The sequence below is a fragment of the Colius striatus genome, chromosome 11, assembly GCF_028858725.1.
Source record: "Colius striatus isolate bColStr4 chromosome 11, bColStr4.1.hap1, whole genome shotgun sequence".
In the NCBI taxonomy this organism is placed as follows: Eukaryota; Metazoa; Chordata; class Aves; order Coliiformes; family Coliidae; genus Colius; species Colius striatus.
The window spans coordinates 22,236,928-22,255,059 of record NC_084769.1 but is presented as its reverse complement, the minus strand read 5'-3'; the positions used below and the strand labels follow the sequence as shown (position 1 = coordinate 22,255,059).

Genomic DNA, 18,132 nt, shown 5'->3' with positions numbered 1-18,132 from the left:
TACTATTTCCATCTCGAATAATTCTACTGGGAATTTCAAAACTGTATTGTAGAATTGGCTTCTGATAAAATAACTCCTTTTCTTTAGGTTACAGTTTCACAACTGTTTAAGTTGAACTAGGTCAGTCCTGCCACAATTCTTGTCTTCAGACCGCATCTTTGTTCTAGCACTGGTAGTCAGTTGACACTATGTTAAACCAGCTCAGAAGCTAAGCTCGCAGAAATTATTTGCTTCAGGAAAAAAAAAAATGTTGGGTCAGCTTAAATCCAAACCTCACAGACCTGCCTACTTGGAAATCCCACTGAAATCCTCAAATCATCCTGTCATCAGCCCTTTCCTCCTTCACCTGACAAGGAACAAAATGGAGAATGACCAAAAAAAAAAGACCCGCAAACAAAAAAATCACAAACAAACTAAAAAATAAACAATGCAGGAGTATGCTGTCCTGGCCAATTAGCACATCAGATAGATACAAGGCTGGCTGTAACGAAAACTCCAGAACTGCAAAGGAAAATTTTTAAACTTCCTCAGTTATTACAAAAGCTGATAAAAGTCTTCAGTACCAGCAAGACCACACCTTTACAGCTTTTGAACATTTGCTCAGCCATCCTTCCACTACATTCCACAGTGTCTCAAGTATCAGCTGCATCCCAGAAACTTGACGTAAGTTCATGCATACACGGATCATCTTTACCCTCACTTTTCTCTTGCTATTTTGTGCCTTGCCTTCCCACGTTTAAAAATCATTTGTTATAAGTGGATCATAAAGCAGTCAGAAGCAGGTATTCCATTTTCACAAGTCTTACAGCACTATGAGTACCTCACTCCAACAGAAGTCTTAGGGACAAGAACCTGGGACCCAGGTGACAGGACACAAACAAAAACTACTGGAAAACAACTCCAAAGCAAAGAAAGTAAACTTGAGTTGACTCTTCAATTCAGCAACAGTAAGTCACAGCAAAACTGAGCTTTTAAGACATTACATACATTTCACACTGTATACCGCAGGCCTGAATGTCATCTAGCATTTCACATAGTATTCCAAAAACATGAGTAAAATAATTCAACACAAAGTTTAAAAAGTGTAAAACTAAATACATAAATACTACTCTTACATACACTGTATCTGTAAAATTAATGCAAGATGCAAAACACTTTTTGAGTGCTGCATCTGTCTCAGAATTCTTGCAAAATTATTTTTCATTCTTTACACACTGGCAAAATGTTTTTTCCTGCTTTTGTAGTTAACATGAAAACAACTCTTAATTCAGAACAAAATACAACTTGCATGACCAGGATTAGTAAATTATTTTGATGAAAAAGGACTTTCATACATTGCAGCTTTGCTTCATGTAAATCCACTGTCTCACAACAGTAATTCTGAAGAAATGGTGAGAAATAAACTAACCACTCCTCTGAAAATTAAGTTTTGTGTGTTTCTCATACACACTCTAGTAATTAAATTTCAATAGTTAAATTCCCTTCACCTGCAAAACAAGCTTCAAAAGTGAATTAATGTGGTAATGACTTTAAGGCCTGAATGACAGCTCTGCTCTTTAAGAAAGCTGCAAGCTACTGAGCAGTTCAGAGACAGAACTGAATACTTGCATTTCTGCTAATAAGGATTGCAATGAGAAGCAAAGCTATTGGGAAAGATGCCAGTCTAGCCTTTCCAACCAGAAAAGCTCTGAAGTAGAGACACTAGAGTCAATAGTGGAGGACAGTGAAACAAGGCAGAAGTAGTAATGGCTACTCAAGAAGAAAAGACACTGAACACCTTTAAAGGACATCTTTCCAGGCTCTGAGCTTTCATGGGAAAGCTGGTTGGCCAGGTTAGGAGGCTAGAAATTGCAGATTAGACACTTACAAATTATTCCAGTCCTTCCAGAACAGCAGAAAGAGAGGTAGTGAGTCACCAGAAGCTCCCCTGGTGCTCAGTGCTACATTTAAGCACCCATCAGTGAAGCAAGCTCTCCAGTTCAAAGAAAAAAGCAGACAAAGAATCTCCACTGAAAAGCATTTCTACTGGTCTCCATTAGTCCTCAGACATGAACATCTTGTACAGTAGCTAAAACTACAATGAGTTTCATTAATATACAAGTGTCCACTATCAATCAGAAACAGAAGAACTGTCAGCTTCAATTGTAAGACCTTAGAAATACAGTGAGAATGAGAAGGAATGGATCTCTGAGTAGAGCTGAAGCTGAGCTCATTGATTGGTTGAATGGACCCACAAAGCTGTGGGATTTGAGCATTTTAATAGATAATAAAGTAATTCAAAAGAGTAACACAGTCTTCTGCTGCAAAAATACTGTCTTTCTAAGGGTGGATGTTTTGGGATCTAATTCCTGTTCTGCAATTGCATCTAAGTACAGCTGACATTTACCTCGTTTGGTCAAAAAGCCTCCATTTACACAACTTAAAATGTATTTATATAGTAACAGATATACAGCTAACTCATTCTCTTTTGTGCCTAGTGATTGCAAAGTAAAACCCTTACAAGTTAGAAGTGCTTCAGTTATGCTGTTAATGGCAATATTAAAATTATTTAAATTATCTTAATTCATCCATTTGTATGTTTGAATACAGTCTCTAACCATTTTTGTCCAATGGGAACTGCAGCCTCTCCAGTTGAGAAAAGGAACAGTAATTCTTAAATGAGCAATTAAACTTACTACTACTGAAGAAGGCATTGACAAGAATATTCTTCAAATGCAACTCTAAAAGGCAATCTTCATGACAGTTAACATTAAAAAAGTCCTCAAGAAAAATATGTTCAATTTTGCAGTATGGAGTCTGAAGGTTTAGTTTTGGGGTTTTTTCTTAAATATGGAGCTAAAGATACAGAAAATAAAATCCAATGCATATTCTGGTTCTGGTTGCTTAATTTCATAACTTTTAGAATCTGATTATTCAGAGTTCTTAGCCTTATACAACATACACATGGCAGAATTCCCATCTGACTTCAAAAGCAGGTCTGAGAGACAAACAGATACAACAGAATGTCTGGTCTTGAGCCCTCATCAGAGTCATCTTTCCGTGGTCCTCACTCTCCCCAAACCATTAGTTCTCATACAGTCCTGATGACCCGTTCCTTTCAGGATCCCATCAATTATCTATCTTAAACCACATGGACAGCACATCTTTCACTTAAAGATCTAAAACCAAGCTTCCAAAATAAAATCAACAAAAATATTTTTGTAAGAAAATCTCCCCACCAAAATTTAAGCAAGTCAAACATATTGCATGTAATATTTTGGCCCCAAACCTTCATTTAACAACGTTCTAAATTACTCTATAGCGGTAGACAAATGTAAAAGCAACCTTCATTTCTTCAGGATTTGAGTAAGATGTATGGATTTTGATAAAAACTATCAACTTAAGCTTAAAATACCACTGTGACCTGGTTTCCTATCAACAAATTGCCTATATATGTAATTTGAGGTTTTCTCAGAAAGGTAAGTGTCCCTGAGATTCAGGCCAAAGCTGTTATTGCTGCAGGCACTGTGAAGAAATGGAGAAATGCATCTTGATGAAGGTAACAGAATTCATTATACAGTCTTTGTTATTGTAAGAGCCAGATGGCCATCTCTATTATTTTGATGTAAAGAAAATTCATCATACTGTTTTCTAAGTTTACTACCAGAATGCTCCACAGAGGAAGGCACCTGGGATACTATTATTTTAAATCACTTGTGGTTGTCAGATATACTTGCAAGACTATTTTAACATGTAAAATTCTGATATTCTGTAAGTGATAAAGAAGAATGGCTTGAACTCTGAATCAAACTATATTACTTGTTATTAAGAAAGATCTGAGCCAAAAATTCTTTAAGAATGTATTCCCATACACCCAAAATCACGTTTATTCTGTTGCTAACAGATCCATTGACAGCTCTATGTAGATCAGATACGTACCAGACAAATAACCCTCCACCCTGACGTAGCAAACTTAGAATCCCAGACAGAGTACAGTTTCACAAAAGGGATAAAAGGAGAAGTTTGTTGGATCAAAGCAAACAAACTGAAAATCAACACCTGTCAGCCCAAATCTACACAGGACTATTTTCACCTCCAAAACACCAGTTCTTGAATTGAATGTATACCAACATATATTACAAAGCAATGGACAAGTCATATAATACACAAGCCAATTTCAGACAAAGCAAGATATACACCAGTCCTATCCTGTGAGCTCAGTCTTCAGTAGTGTTCTGTTCTGCAAACCATACAGGTCTTGTCTGTAAAAGCTTTGGGGTAGAACCATCATTGATTTTAAATTTGATCAATGAAAAACACAGCTTCTAAATGTTTATAATTATACATCTAGATACATTTGGGTATCTTATTGACATCTTTGAAACAACTGCATGTTACTCCTGATGCATGTATAAAGTACATGGCATCTAGTCAGGCCACAGCTCTAAAAGCTGTAATTCAAAATTATCACTTGGTTGTTAACCACTTGGAAGACACTGCAGCAACTGATTTACAGGATGATGTAGTCCTAATTAGAGACACTTAAAAGAAATCAAGATAGGCAGGTTTGTGAACTGACTGTGATCACTGTGGTTATTAAGTCTGAAAACTATTTTTCTTTCCAAAGAAAAGACCTAACCTTAAGTTTTGCAAAAGCTACTGTTACTGTGGAATCCTAAGCAGTAATATAAAATAACGAGCTTTTCATCTGGGGGAGGTGGGGAGGGCAGAGGGAATCAATTATTTACGGCACTGTAACTGTGGTTCTTTGAAACGCTGTGGTGAGTGTCAAGCCCAGCATGAATTCCTGTACCTTTTATGTGGAAGATCTGATAGTGGAGTTTTTATTCTGAAGAGTCACACCCACCACCATGAGCGACCATGGGTTTATTTAGACTCTCATGCCAAGCTAACAGACAGTACAGCTCAGACTCCTCAGTCCCTTTCAGACAGAAGTCCTTGGTACCTGAAAGAACTTCAAAAATCAGAGAAGCTGCATGGATTTGATAAAGGACCCTACAGAACATCGTTTATAACCAGCTCAACAATCCTGAACATAAGGACTTTCTTATATAGTTTTGTAATACTCAGAGGCTAAACTCTTTGACAATGTGTAAAGTCTCAGCCTGTTGATAAAACATCTGTTTTAGTAGCTTCTTGAAGAAAGGTCTAAAAGAGTGTCCTCCCCTCCTTGAACCTGCATGACAAAACCTAGACTAGGTCCTGGAGAACTGAAACCTCTTCTCTGCTGTTAAAGAATCGAATTGCTAGTCACACTGGAAGGGACAACCTTGAAGCAGCAACACACTATATGCATGCTAAACGGGTGATTCACTGTTGCAATACACTCCATAAAATAACCACACAATCTAATTAATGCCAGTAAAATAGTTATTACCAGTACGCCCCAGAATCCAGGGACAGATAGATCTGACTTAGTTCTAAGTGGATCACAGTTGCTACAACCCAAGATGACAAAAGAGACTTGCCTGATGAACATGAATAGAATAAATGCAAAAGTATGTATTATAATACTTTCCCAACAACAACTACTTTGGTTTTTTATCATCATTCTATTTGTTAATTTTTTCTCAAGTCTAGAACAGGACAAAAGTCCTTTACTTAGTAACAGAAAGTAAAAAAAATTTAATAGATTCTTCAACAGTTCCCAAAGAGCATAGGAAGACCATTTCTACTGAAAAAAGTACCTGTAAAGGAACTCTAAAAAGGGATAAAATGAGGAATCAAGTCAAAAGGAGGGAAAAAAGGTGATGAGGACAGAGCAGGAAAGGTAATAAATAATAGGTATCTATTGTCTAGTTTAACTAAAATTATTCAATAATATTTACCAGGTGCAAACATCTTAATGCACTGAAAGAAACAGAGACAATTCTAAATGAATGAAAGCAGAAGAAAAATAGCAGGCTAAAAACTAAGAATATACTTCTCATGCTCACTGGCAGGGAGAGGAGGCAAAAAGAATTTAGCAGCCCTTTCCTAAGGGATCATGGCAGACCTAAAAGATACATGAGTCTCCTAGGGAAACACTATGGGGGGAAAAAAAAAGAAAAATACAAGAGAGAAGCCTGATGCAATGTGTAGCACAGACAGGATCTCCATGATACCTACACTGATGTACATTCTAAGACATAGAACTAAATCGATTAGAGGCAGAACTGCAGAAAGCTTAGACGTAGGTAGCTAGAAGTGCTTTTGAACACCTGGCACTTAACATCAATCTGTAAGTTACCTTTCTTGTAACTGTAGGTTTTTATACCCTACACGTGCCTAGTCATAAAGAAATGGCCCACTGTTGCAAGTGGTAATTGATAATTTCTTACACCCTTTGATACAAGTCATAAGAAAGGCAATCCTTTGTCAATGGAGCCAGTGGTTGCCATAACTACCTGCAAATACACAGCAAACACCAATGCAAAAGTCTGCTTGATCAAATTCTTAACCTGGCTTTTTGCCTTTCGGGACACGCAGCTCTTGATGGAGATATTATTCTCTTTGTACTGTAATGCAGCACTAAAACATCTGCTTCCCACATGATTAATTTAACAAATAAGTCAACACACAGTGAGACATACTCAGAAACAGGACACAGGGGAATGAAATAGCCGAAGTGTATAGGCTCTCTAGTGTATCAAGTTATTGTCTACAGACTCAAAGGGGAAACAGAACAAGACAGCCACAGGAACAAGACAGTACTCATCAGTAACAGATTACCGACTAGTTATACTCTTATTACAACCACATGGCATATTGCTTTCCTCAAGCCTATTTTATAAACTGTCAAGTTTCATTATAACATGAGACCATCCACTAACCAAGAACTACTCATCTGACTTTTCCCCTATCCAAATGCATGGTTTCTATTTTTCCTCCAACAGATGAACTCATCTGCTGAATTATGAGCATATGTGTACTATAAATGCCTCAGAACCAAAGATTTTGCCTTCTTCAAAACATTATTATCTCTGATGGAACTGCAAAATGTCATTTGCCATGGCTAGATACCATATGGGAAAGGACTATAAATTATTTTCACCTACTGACATGACACGGGATCTTAAAATCTATTAAACCTTGCCACAGTTCCAGTTTTTAACGCTTTAACAACCAGCAACATTACATATTTTGCTAAAGTCTAAGGTATACTGTAGCGGATCAGACCAATTGCAAATAACTTCACCAAAACTGCTGAAATTTGCATGCAAATCAAAAAGTTCAAGAGTGTGGCAATATGATTTTTCTAAATTAAATGCAAATTGCACAAAGTACCTAAAAGAAATCAACACCCATCTATTAAACTATATTCCAGCTTCCTTATAGAAAGGCATCAGAAATAAAAAATTAACACCAAATTAGCTCTAAAAATTAAATTATAGATGTCATTAGTAATAAAAAGATTAACACACATCCTTATACCCAGACCAAACCATCTCTAGATTTACATCCTTAAAGCAAATGAAAAGATATTCCAGATCAGTTAACTAATGTCATCAGAAGTATATTTTGAGATGGCTCAAATCAAAAACCTCTGAACATGGATCGCAGATAACAAAAACCAACAGAAACAAATTGCTGTTACTACAATATTCGTATTCAGTTATCTACACAAAATTTTATCTGACCGGGCAGATGGTAGATAAAGTTCATAAGTAGGCTCCACATTTGATTCCCTTGCTATTAATAGAAGTCTAGGCTGTGGTGGCCAAGGTTATATCGGGCTAGATGCACTCCAGTTTCCTGACTCTACCACAAAGGCCTCCTAACTTTAACATGTAAAGCATTACCTTTGTAACAGTGATATTGATTTGTATACACAGTTAGATCAGTTTATCTAAACATGCCGTATTGAAGCAATTCATGTCAACAGGCAGCACTGTGTGTTTGCACACATTAATGCTTTTACATTGGTTTAAGCTTAACTTAGTCTTGCACAGCAAACAAAGTTCCTAGTTCACCTGATTGCACTGGCTTAACATAAATTCTTCAGATAAGCAGGAATGACCTTATGTTGAGTGCAGGCATCTCAAATACTGTCATGGACTGTTCTCCTGTACGTCCACGTGGACTAGAAAATCTACTGCTTGATTCAAGAGTGTTATTCCTGAATAGCTACTAAGGAATTCCTTATCTAGAACAATCAAACCTCCCAAACACCCAGAGATAACTTACTCTCAAATTCTACTATTAAAAGTAATAAGAAGCATAAACATAACAGAGAAAGGAGGAGACTTCTTAGCCCCTCAGGACTTGCATCTGTTTACACTGAAAATTTAACAGCATTTTTTATTTTTTCATTATTAAACCGTCCTTCTTGAAGAAGAAAACTGTTTAAAATAGGAAAAGGCAATTGTGAAACCTATAAACTCTAGGATGTGAGCAGTATCAGAAGTTATTTTAATGTTTACTTAAAGTAGGTGAATCTGTCTGTGTTCTATAAAAATCCTACCACTAAGAGGAGCCCTAAATCTATCCCACACAGCACTGGAAGAGTGACATTGAATTTTTCTTCTTACTTCTCAAGACGAAGGGGAACTATTACTTCAGTGATACTGAGAACAGTAGAATCTACAGAAGCTGAAGAAGAACTGATAAAGAATCACTTCAGGAGTAGCCCCCTGAAACCGTTGAAGATTACTGAAAACAAAAGGAAGAAAAAAATCCTAAAAGTAGACTCCCTCCAATGGAAGGATAAGATCCGTCAAAAATGAAGAACGAAGAGATGACGAAGGCTGGTAGTATGAGAAACAAAAGAGGGCAAAAAAACCTAACAAGATACAAAGAATGAAGCCATGTCAAGGCCTAGTGAGGGAGGATGACTACAGACACAAAGTGAACTAGTGAAATCTCAAGAGTAGAAATGCAAAAAACAGAAGGACTATTAAGTAAACGTTAAAAACATGAAAAGATTCAAGGAAAATGTTTCAATATTTCTATACATTCTCTGCTAGGTACGCCACATCTCAAGATTTATTAGGAAGAGATGAGACAGCTCTTATGAGAGTATGCCATCTCACCAAGGCTAAGACAATCAAGACACAGACTCTTCTAGAAAGCTAGTCAAAAGCCTCACTCAAACGCAAATGATCAGGAACACAGGGATCTCCAAAAAAAGACATCCTTTTGTGAATTTTTGGAGTTTACTGGCTAGGTTTCACCTCCACCCAATAATTGGTTGACTTTTACCATGGGAAACAAAGAAGGCTACAACGAGGCACCACATTCCTCTTCTTCTGAGCCAGTATTTAAGTCTTGCCTTCCACAGGTATGCATGCTCACACAACCCAAAGGACGTCTGACTTCCCCAAAACCCTGTCCTGTTGCACTCATCCAAGAGTTACTGAACTCCTTGACTTTAGAACTGAGAACAGCAAAAAAAGAAAGCAAGATGAACCACTGTCTGGGAAAATACATTAATTTGCCTCTCTCCTGCTCAATCAATTTATTTCTGTGTATTTTCTCCCGTCAAGTCCAAAACTACTTGGAGACACTTCTTGGTTTGCTGTGCTAGGCCAAGGCAACCAGCTGGGAGCTGACAGGTACTGCCTCCCGATGCCCTCAGCCTTATCAACTCCCCCGAAGGGCAACACTCACCGCAAGGGCAATGAGATTTGCGTTAGTGTCCTAAAAAAAGGCACACACACATCAACATAGAAGGAAGCCACCTCGCCGAGCCACCGCCGGGGCTGGCGGCCGGGAAGGCGGGCCCGACCCTCTCTCTCAGCCCGGCCCGGCCGCCGTTTCCAATGAGCCTCGTCCCACCAGCGGCCAAGGAGGCGACTCAGACGGAAACAGGTGCCCACTTACTCCTGTGACCCTCGGCGCGCAGGGCGGCTCCGGGCAGCTGCGAGCTCCGGAGCCAGCTCTGCCACCCAGCGGGGAGGCTGTTTCGGCCGCGGGGCCGCCCCCGCCGGCAGGTGCCTGACCGCCCGCCCCGCCGAGGCCGCCCGGCGCTCACCCGGCCTCCCGCATGACGTTGCTGTCGCCGCAGTCGCAGGCGCCCCCCGCCTGGCTCCGGAACATGTTGTAGTCGTGCCCGGCGTGCTCGCCCTGGTGGAAGCACTCGGCGCACAGGCTCATGCAGGGCGAGATCCCGCACGTCCGGCACCGGTAGGCCACGAAGTTGGCCGTCCACACCAGGCCGCACAGCGTGGCCGGGTCGTAGGCCCGCACGGCTTGCACGAAGCTGTCCCACGGCTCCCCACCCGACAGCAGACAGCGGCACCACTCCAGCGCCTCGGCCGCCGCCTCGCCGCCGCCGCCCGGGCCCGCCACCGGGGACAACACCCGCTCCAGCAGCGCCCGCAGCTCGCTCGCCGCCGCCGCCGCCCCGCTCTCGCCGCCCAGCGCCGTCTTCAGCCGTGCCGCCGTCGCCCGCTTATCCCGACCGCTGGCACCGGCCCCCGCCATGATGGGAAACTGAGGAGCCGTTACGGCTGCGCCGGGCTCCCGGCTCGGAGGCTCCCCCCGCCGCCCTCTCTCCCCTCCCAGCGGCGCCTCCCTCTCGCGATAGCCGCGGCACCGCCGCCCGCTCCCTCCTCCTGACACTGCCTCTCCCCTCCCCTGACATTACCCCTCCTCCTCCTCTTCCTCTGCCCTGCCTGCCGGCCCGCGCCGCCCTGGCAGCGCGCAGGTGCGCGGCCCGCACCGCCGCTCCGCAAAGTGCCTCCCACCCGCTCCCCTCAGCCTGAAACTTCTGTCAGGACGGGAGACCCGGGAGCCGCGTACCGCCTGCCATCGCGGCCCCCTTCGCCAGGAAGGGCTACTTGGGCAGACCGGCTTCCCGACGGTACTAGAGCCCTTTGTTACGGAGCCGCTCCTCCAACGAAGCGGCTGCCGCCAGTGCGACCAGACCGCGGGGGTCCCGTCGGGCAGAGGCAGAGTGGGCGACGCGAGAGGCACCGCTGAGGCTTCAGGCCCCGGTTGCGCGCTCGCTTCCGTCAGAAGCTCCGCTGGAGGTGGCGGAGCATCCCCGGGCTTCGGCAGCAGCGCCGCGCCTCGCTGGGAGCTCCCGCAGTTGAGAGCCGTGCTCCCGGCGGGCTGGCCGGGGTAGTGCGTGCTCCTCGCGGTCCCAGCGGGCCGACCGCGGCTGTCAGGGCCACGCACCGCACCGCTCTCTGAGGCACCGCAGCGCGGCTGCACGCTCCCGCCAGGAGGAAACCTATTTAGATACGAGTTAACAAAGCTTACATACTGTCCAACGGGTTTAAAACTCGACAGGCAGACTTGCGTAATGGAAAAACTTTAAAACCCCCAATCTGTCCCTAAACGAAAGTAACCTTTTATCTGAGAGTAACGAGACCCCAGGTGCCCAAGGGGGACGCCTCGCTGCTGCCTTTGCCGGCGCGTTGCCTGTGGCTGCCCCATATCCCGGTGTCTTGGGTTGCGTTGCAGTTCTAAGGGCTGGGAATACCGGCTACGTGGTGCCGTAGGTCGCTCTCCAGGATTATAGGAAGGAAAACGTGAGAAAAGTAAGTAGATCCGTTGTTTCCCTTGCAGTTACTGCCCGGACACCGAAGTCCTTTTCCATGCTTTTTGTCCCTAATGGTACTCAAACAGTTTTCAGAGAAAGTACCCGGGAGATCAGGCTTCGCAAACGCGTCACGCACACGTAAGGTTGTTATAAAATATATCATGGTTATGTGACACTGAAAACTAAAAGCTGTTAATTAAAAAGAGAGGCAAAGCATAGTTGCGTTTCGTTCCTGCATGTCCCCGTTGGCCGCCACAGATCCCGGGGAGGCAGGGGCGGGGCGCCCGGCGCTCCGCCGCTCGGGCCGGCGCTGGGGGCGGGCGGACGGGCGGCGCGGCGGAAGTACGTGCTCTCGGCCCCTCAGCCCGCCCCGCTGGGGCCGCGGTGAGTAGAGGCGGCGTTGCAGGGCGGCACAGGTGTTAGCGGGTTACTGGTTTCGCGGCCGTGGGCCGTGTCGGCCACTGGGCTGGTGTGGTTCGCGGAGGTCCCTGAGGCTCGGGGCCGGGTCCGCCTGTGGCGGCGACGGGCGGGGCCCGTCGGTAGGAGCGGAGCCTCAGGCCTCTTCGACGCCTTGCCCCGGGGGGGAGGCGGTCAGTCGGCGGCGGTGAGAAACGGGGCTGGCGCGGACCAGGAACGGCCTCGCGTTAGCCGGCGCCGCGCTTGCCCTCGTCATCGGTGTGCCGTCAGCAGGGACCCTGGGACTGCAGGAAAACACTGGGGAGATGCTGAAGAGCACAGACGGATTTTAAGTATAAAATAATGTTAAGATAATGTGTAGTTTATATTAATTGTAATTGATTACACATTAATTTCTTCAGCTAAGCTACAGACATGAAGAAATTAAAGCTTAAAGAACTGGAAAGCTATCTTCAACAAGTTGATACTTTTGAATGTCCAAAACTACTCCTTGAACAGTATCCAACAAGACCTCACATTGCAGGTAGAGGTTTCCTGGTCTCTTTTACTCGTTCATCATCACTGTAATAAAAGTTTTTAAGTGTTTCTACTGCATTATCTCATTTGCAACCTTTACAGTAAAATTGAGAAAATGTATACAGAAGGAATGTAATTGTTTTTTAACGATCTGTTAACTTATGAGAAGTATACTGTTAATGTACAATCCAAAAATCAAGTAAATTGATTTAAAAGGTAATGCTGTGAATAGAAACAATCTGTAAATTGAGAAAGCTGAAATGGGCTTATTTCATGTCACACAAAAACCAGTAAAGTGTAAATACAGATTCTCATACATTATTTCTTTTTTTTCAATATTTTCTGTCCTATTGTTTTTCCCCAAATTTAGAGGCATAGCTTTTCTATAGATGATACTTACAACTCGATGTAATCTGTCCACCAAAGATCTGGAGTTCTGTAACTTCTCAAAACGTTTTTGACTTGTTTTCACATATAAGTGAAAATGAGAATTACAGGCCCTGAGAACATCACCTTAATGTTGCATGACAAACATTTACTTCAGAGGAAGGCAGAAGTATCTTTTCTTGATGAATCAGATGTATATTTGGTATTATTGACCTCTGGGGGTTTTTTTGTTTGTTTTCCCAGCATGTATGCTTTATACAATTCACAATACTTTTGATGATATTGAAAACAAAACCATTGCAGATCTAGGCTGTGGTTGTGGCATGCTAAGCATTGGAAGTGCAATGTTAGGAGCAGGGTAAGTACTTAATACTCTGGTTGTGGGGTTTTTTTCTTACATAGAAGAGAAGATTAGAACATAACAATGCTGAACTAAACTAAATTTATAAATCTAATCTTGTGCATAAAAAGGCTTTTTAGTATGTTTACACAGACAATAACCACAAATAGCAAAAGAGATGGGCAGTTGTCATGCATTTGGAAACTTTAAAAGAATATTCAAGAAAGGGCAAAAGAGCTTTATCAGCACAGACTTTATAGTGTATGCTTGTTACATTTCCTAGATTAAAACAAGTTGTGTACATAGATCCCTTTCAAAACTTAAGAATAAACAGCATTTTAGTTTGTAGGAGACTAATATGTGACTTCTTTTTTTTAATAGATTGTGTGTGGGGTTTGACATAGATGCAGATGCACTGGAAATATTTAATAGCAATGTTGAAGACTTTGAGCTCACAAACATCAACATGGTTCAGTGCGATATCTGTTGTTTACCTGAGAGCATGTCAGAGACTTTTGACACAGTTATTATGAACCCTCCGTTTGGTACCAAGCATAATAAAGGTTGGTAATTCTGAAAATCAGTTAGAAATTATTAGCAAGGGAACAGCAAGGGAAGCGCTTCTAATGAAACATCTCGCATCTCTGTTACAATTACCAATTTTAAGTATGTAGAGTTCTGTTGAGCTGGAAGCAGTTTCCCAAGTACAGGTTAATAAGTTCAACAGTGCAACTAACAGTCATTGGGTCTGAAATAAACAATACTAGCTATTTACTACTTTTTTTTTTTTAATAAAATCAATCTTAAGTTTTAGAAATACTTTCTGTACCTCAGTGTATTCAGTGCTGTTTCTCAAATAGCTGTTACTGCAGGAAAAAATGAAGCATGAAGCAGTTCTTGAAATCCTCTAGCTTAAACTTGCATCTAACAATTCTAATAATTTCATCATTCTTTCAGGAATGGATATGATTTTTCTGAAAACTGCTTTACAAATGGCAAAAAAAGCTGTGTATTCCCTGCACAAAACTTCAACAAGGCAGGTAAATCCTTCATTTTAGCATTAACCAGGCAATTAAACAGCTGGCATTTTTTCTTGTATATGTAGCTTCACTAATTTGTTCACACCTCTATGGGGTGTGAGATTTGTTTTGAATACTGACTATGTCAAGTAACTATGATCTTACATAGATCAACATAAGAGTGTCATTTACTGTTTCAGCTTGAAAAGCAAAAGCACAGACTCCTCAAGTGCAGGGGTGTCAATGTTTATCAGACATGTAGAAACAAGCTTTTAAATTGACCTCTGTTTAATATTGTAGCACATTCAAAAGAAAGCAGATGAATGGGAAGTGAAGATGGAAGTCATAGCAGGTAAGACTAATTTGTTGTTAAAGGGGGCTAAGATCTAGAGCACTACTAGCCAGTCTTAACAGCCTGAGGTAAATTGAAGTGTGATTTAATATTGCAAATGACATAGGTCTTTTTTTTTAGCACACCCTTTTTTTTTAATACCTTGCTACCAGGGTAGAATAGAAGCAGGCTGTAGGTAAAGCCCTGAGAACACACATGCTGTGCAGAATTAGAACTGTATCTCTTTCTGGAGTAGATTTTGCCTTCAAGCCTAAGTTAATCTACCTTCCTGCTTCAAAAGAATATTTATGCTGAATAACAAAAGCAAAGTGCAGGTCAGTTTTCACAAAAAAGCATCCTGTCCTTCTGTCACCCAAATATTTTTCTGACAGTTTTAGCTATCATCTGCTGGATGCTTTCTCCAGTCACACAACTTGAGACATAAAAGTTGTGCAAGTACTTGAAACACAACTGTATTTTAGCCATCCTTTTACTTTTGGGTTGGCTTAAGTGTTTTTATCTCTACGGTTGAACATTTATCTAGTCCAGGGGCAACAGGCAGGCAGTAGAAGAAACAGAACATGCGTGCAGGCTGTAAGTCAGTTGACTAATAATCATTCTAGTGTAACAAGTATTCTTTGTACTGTTCACAGAACTTAGATATGACCTACCAGCATCATATAAGTTCCACAAGAAGAAATCAGTGAGTATAAAATGTCATGTAACTAAGATAATGCTTGGTTTCATACTAGGCAGGTAAATAAACTCTACTTCAGAAAATGTAAGCAAGGGCTATGTGTACTGGAGAAAGGATGCTCTTACACTTCAGACAAATTCACTACAATGGCATTGAGTTCTATTGCTGTTACAGTAATTCTTTTCCCTTTTCAACTAGAAAATGTACTAGTGCACGTCAAAGCTACACATGGAGATTAAAGTCAGCACTGCAGATAGCCATGAATAAGGGTAGCTCAACTTTTAATAGTTACTTGCTTGATCCCATCTGCACTGGAACTCAAAAGTAAGGCCAGAATAACTAGGATTTTGCAGCGTTGTCTCAGTGTTTTGTTCTCTGTGCTGTAAATAGGTACAGCCAGTAAAGTCCCTCATTGAACCACCTTAGAGGAGAGAGATGAAGCTGATCTAGTCAGGCTGCTAGAGCAGGGAAGCCTAAGTCCACAGGCCAGTTCCTGTGTACCAAGTACTCGCCTTGAATGCCTGTGTCTCATAACCCTAGGGGAAGCAGGGAGAAGCCTGGAGAAGACAGAGTAAGATTTGAAGACTGTTAGATACACTGAGTAGCAGACTAGAACTTTCCTTTGGCTCCACTTATTCTCTTGGTGACTTGAATATAAATGGACATCTGGCCCTCAGCTTTGCTTTATTCTCCATTAATATCCAGGCTTCAGTAGTAAGCAGTTTTAAATTCTGAATTTATTGGTAGCTGCTGTTTAACATAACCGCAAGATTACAAAGTCCAGAACCTTTTACATTTGAATGAGGTGCCAGAGAAGTTGAGAGGATCTGACAGTATAAACAAAACTATAAATACAAAAGTTTTCCAGGGTGGTATGTTAAGAGTAAACATGCTTACACAAAAAAACCCAAAAATAGAGCAAAGCTGTAACTCAATAATATGAGGCTTTCCTCTCATTGTAGGTTGACATTGAAGTGGATTTCATTAGATTTTCTGCCAAGAAACTCCTGAACTGAAGCATGTATTTAAAACCTATTGAAAATGGAACAATAAAACCCATGATTTTTTATATTTTCTTTTATTGTTCTATTACTGATCTCCATCTCCATTTTCTGTTTTCAGTTGTTTTGGTGCAGGTTCTTCCTTTTCCGTTTCCTCTAGTGGTCTCTTCTTGGGACTTGCTGGTTCTGCAAGATTGAATAGGTAGTCATTTATGGTAAAGGGAAGTATTTCAGTATTACCTGAAATCTTTTGCAAAAAACCCAAACCCACCCTTTTTACCATCTAAGTTCAAGGACAAGTCCAGGTTTATCCAGAGGCACTGCTATACTAGAATTTACTTATTACTATAATGTAGAGCTTTTAGATGTTTTAAAATACCAGCTTTGAAGAGCTTCTTCCATGCATAACTTCACAGCAGGAGGGCAGGTAAGAAGATGGAGGAATACAATCTAACAGGAATAAGTATTTCACCGAATTTTGTTTGAGCAGGTGCCATATCTAGTGAACAGAAGCTTAGCTCTGTCTTTTCCAAGATAAATAGCACTATGCAGAACTATTAGTCTTCTCATACTCTGAAGAAAGAAATCACTGCTCAAGAGACTGGATCTGTACAGTTCTGTAATGGTGCTGACAGCCACCGTCTTCCAGCGCAGAAAGCTTTCAACAGCCCTGCAGTAACAGCTTCAGCTAGCTAGTAATATGCTTTTTGGACAGTTCTGGAAGGAGTCAAGCACAAGACCCTTAAGTTATTTTACTGATCCTGACACAACACAAATACTACAACGGAGGGACAAATCTTAAACAGAATCACAGAAACATTACAAGAAACATGGCTGCTTCTCCAGGAAGTAGTTCCATGGACTGAAGCAGCTGCATCCAGTACACAGAATGTCATACCTGTTTTAGTATCGCCTTCTCCACTTTCCTCTTCATTCTCAAACTTTATTTTCTTGCCCTGAAACTGTACTTTTCCTTTCTGTGCACCCTGAGGTATCTTTCCCCCTCTTCCTTTTCCTTTCATTTTACGTCCTGTGGGGACAGATGACGTCAGGAATGTTTGTCTTTTAACTGGCAAGCCCAACAGAATGCTTTACAGTTAGTCAGTGTTTGGTATGTATTCACTATTTACAGTTAATTTCACACAATACCACTTCTAGGACGTTACAAATTCTTAAACCAATAAAAGGAGAACCTTTTGATTTCTGTTTTAGTAATTCTTGCTGATCTTCCAGTATTTTTTTCAGAGCTTCTTTCTCTGCATCCCCTTCTAGCAGTTCCCACATAACATCCTTGTTCCGAAGCTGTAAGTTTCCATTATGTGCTGCTTTGGCCTTGTCCAGAGCTTCTTTTGCAATATCCTTAAATAGGATAATTCCCTTAAAAAGAAGAGTGGCATTTGCATTTGAATCATACTGTGAAAACATTTAGCTAGAACAATGAACATACAGTTGCATGAAGTACAATATGTCTAGACTGCAGCAAGACCCTCAGACTGCCCTAACAGTCTCAGTTTTGACGTTATAAACTAGGAAGGACAGAACCTTGATCTGTTGTTTTGAAAGAATTTAAAGGGAGTAATTTAAGTCTTTAAATAGTCTGCAATTCCACAAGTCAAATTATTTCTTACTTCATTACATAAGAGAACAAGCATTTAATCATTCCCTTTCAAACTTCAATACAGAGATCTTAAGTCCTTGTCTAAGATTCTACTGACCTCCTTTGCACCTCTGACAAAGTGTATCCATTTGATTTCTCCGTGACTAGAAAACACCTCATGGAGATCTTCTCTGCATGTTTGATCATCTAGATCGCCAGAAAACTTCAAAAGACATCCTGCCTTTTCTTCCAGAGACTTCTAAATTAAATTTAAGAAAACACACAGTTTTGTTGAAGAGTCAAGCTTGAGTATTATTTTTTTTCCCATCAATCCTGAGACAATTAACACATGATAGTTAT

The 18,132-nt window shown here is 41.4% G+C and overlaps 3 protein-coding genes across 13 annotated transcripts in view; 1 reads left to right on the top strand and 2 right to left on the bottom strand.

Moving 5' to 3' along the window:
• Positions 1-10,506, bottom strand: part of UBR3 (ubiquitin protein ligase E3 component n-recognin 3) — a 113,988-nt gene extending 103,482 nt beyond the window's left edge. For 3 of the 6 annotated variants that reach the window (XM_062004423.1, XM_062004424.1, XM_062004427.1), the window contains exon 1: positions 9,953-10,499. In XM_062004423.1, coding sequence (XP_061860407.1) covers positions 9,953-10,404 — 452 coding nt within the window. In that variant the 5' untranslated portion in view covers positions 10,405-10,499. Of the gene's footprint in view, positions 1-9,952 lie in introns of all 6 variants that reach the window. The other 3 variants (XM_062004425.1, XM_062004426.1, XM_062004428.1) reach the window with 2 other exon arrangements.
• METTL5 (methyltransferase 5, N6-adenosine) lies at positions 10,317-18,064 on the top strand. 5 transcript variants are annotated; one of them, XM_062004436.1, is made up of 8 exons: positions 10,317-11,465; positions 12,286-12,407; positions 13,031-13,145; positions 13,509-13,690; positions 14,085-14,167; positions 14,447-14,498; positions 15,131-15,180; positions 16,137-16,245. In XM_062004436.1, the coding sequence occupies exons 2-8, from the start codon at positions 12,299-12,301 to the stop codon at positions 16,188-16,190; spliced, it is 645 nt and encodes a 214-aa protein (XP_061860420.1). In that variant the 5' UTR covers positions 10,317-11,465; positions 12,286-12,298; the 3' UTR covers positions 16,191-16,245. The 5 variants fall into 5 exon arrangements, with proteins under 5 accessions (XP_061860420.1, XP_061860419.1, XP_061860423.1 ...); XM_062004435.1 differs by lacking the exon at positions 10,317-11,465 and adding an exon at positions 11,789-11,851; XM_062004437.1 differs by lacking the exons at positions 10,317-11,465; positions 16,137-16,245 and adding an exon at positions 17,858-18,064 and having other exon boundaries at positions 11,814-12,407.
• The window catches only part of SSB (small RNA binding exonuclease protection factor La), a 36,013-nt gene continuing 33,779 nt past the window's right edge, over positions 15,899-18,132 (bottom strand). For both annotated transcript variants that reach the window (XM_062004432.1, XM_062004431.1), the window contains exons 9-12: positions 17,891-18,031; positions 17,369-17,552; positions 17,074-17,205; positions 15,899-16,361 (exon numbers count right to left, since the gene is read on the bottom strand). In XM_062004432.1, coding sequence (XP_061860416.1) covers positions 16,264-16,361; positions 17,074-17,205; positions 17,369-17,552; positions 17,891-18,031 — 555 coding nt within the window. In that variant the 3' untranslated portion in view covers positions 15,899-16,263. The remainder of the gene's footprint in view (positions 16,362-17,073; positions 17,206-17,368; positions 17,553-17,890; positions 18,032-18,132) is intronic.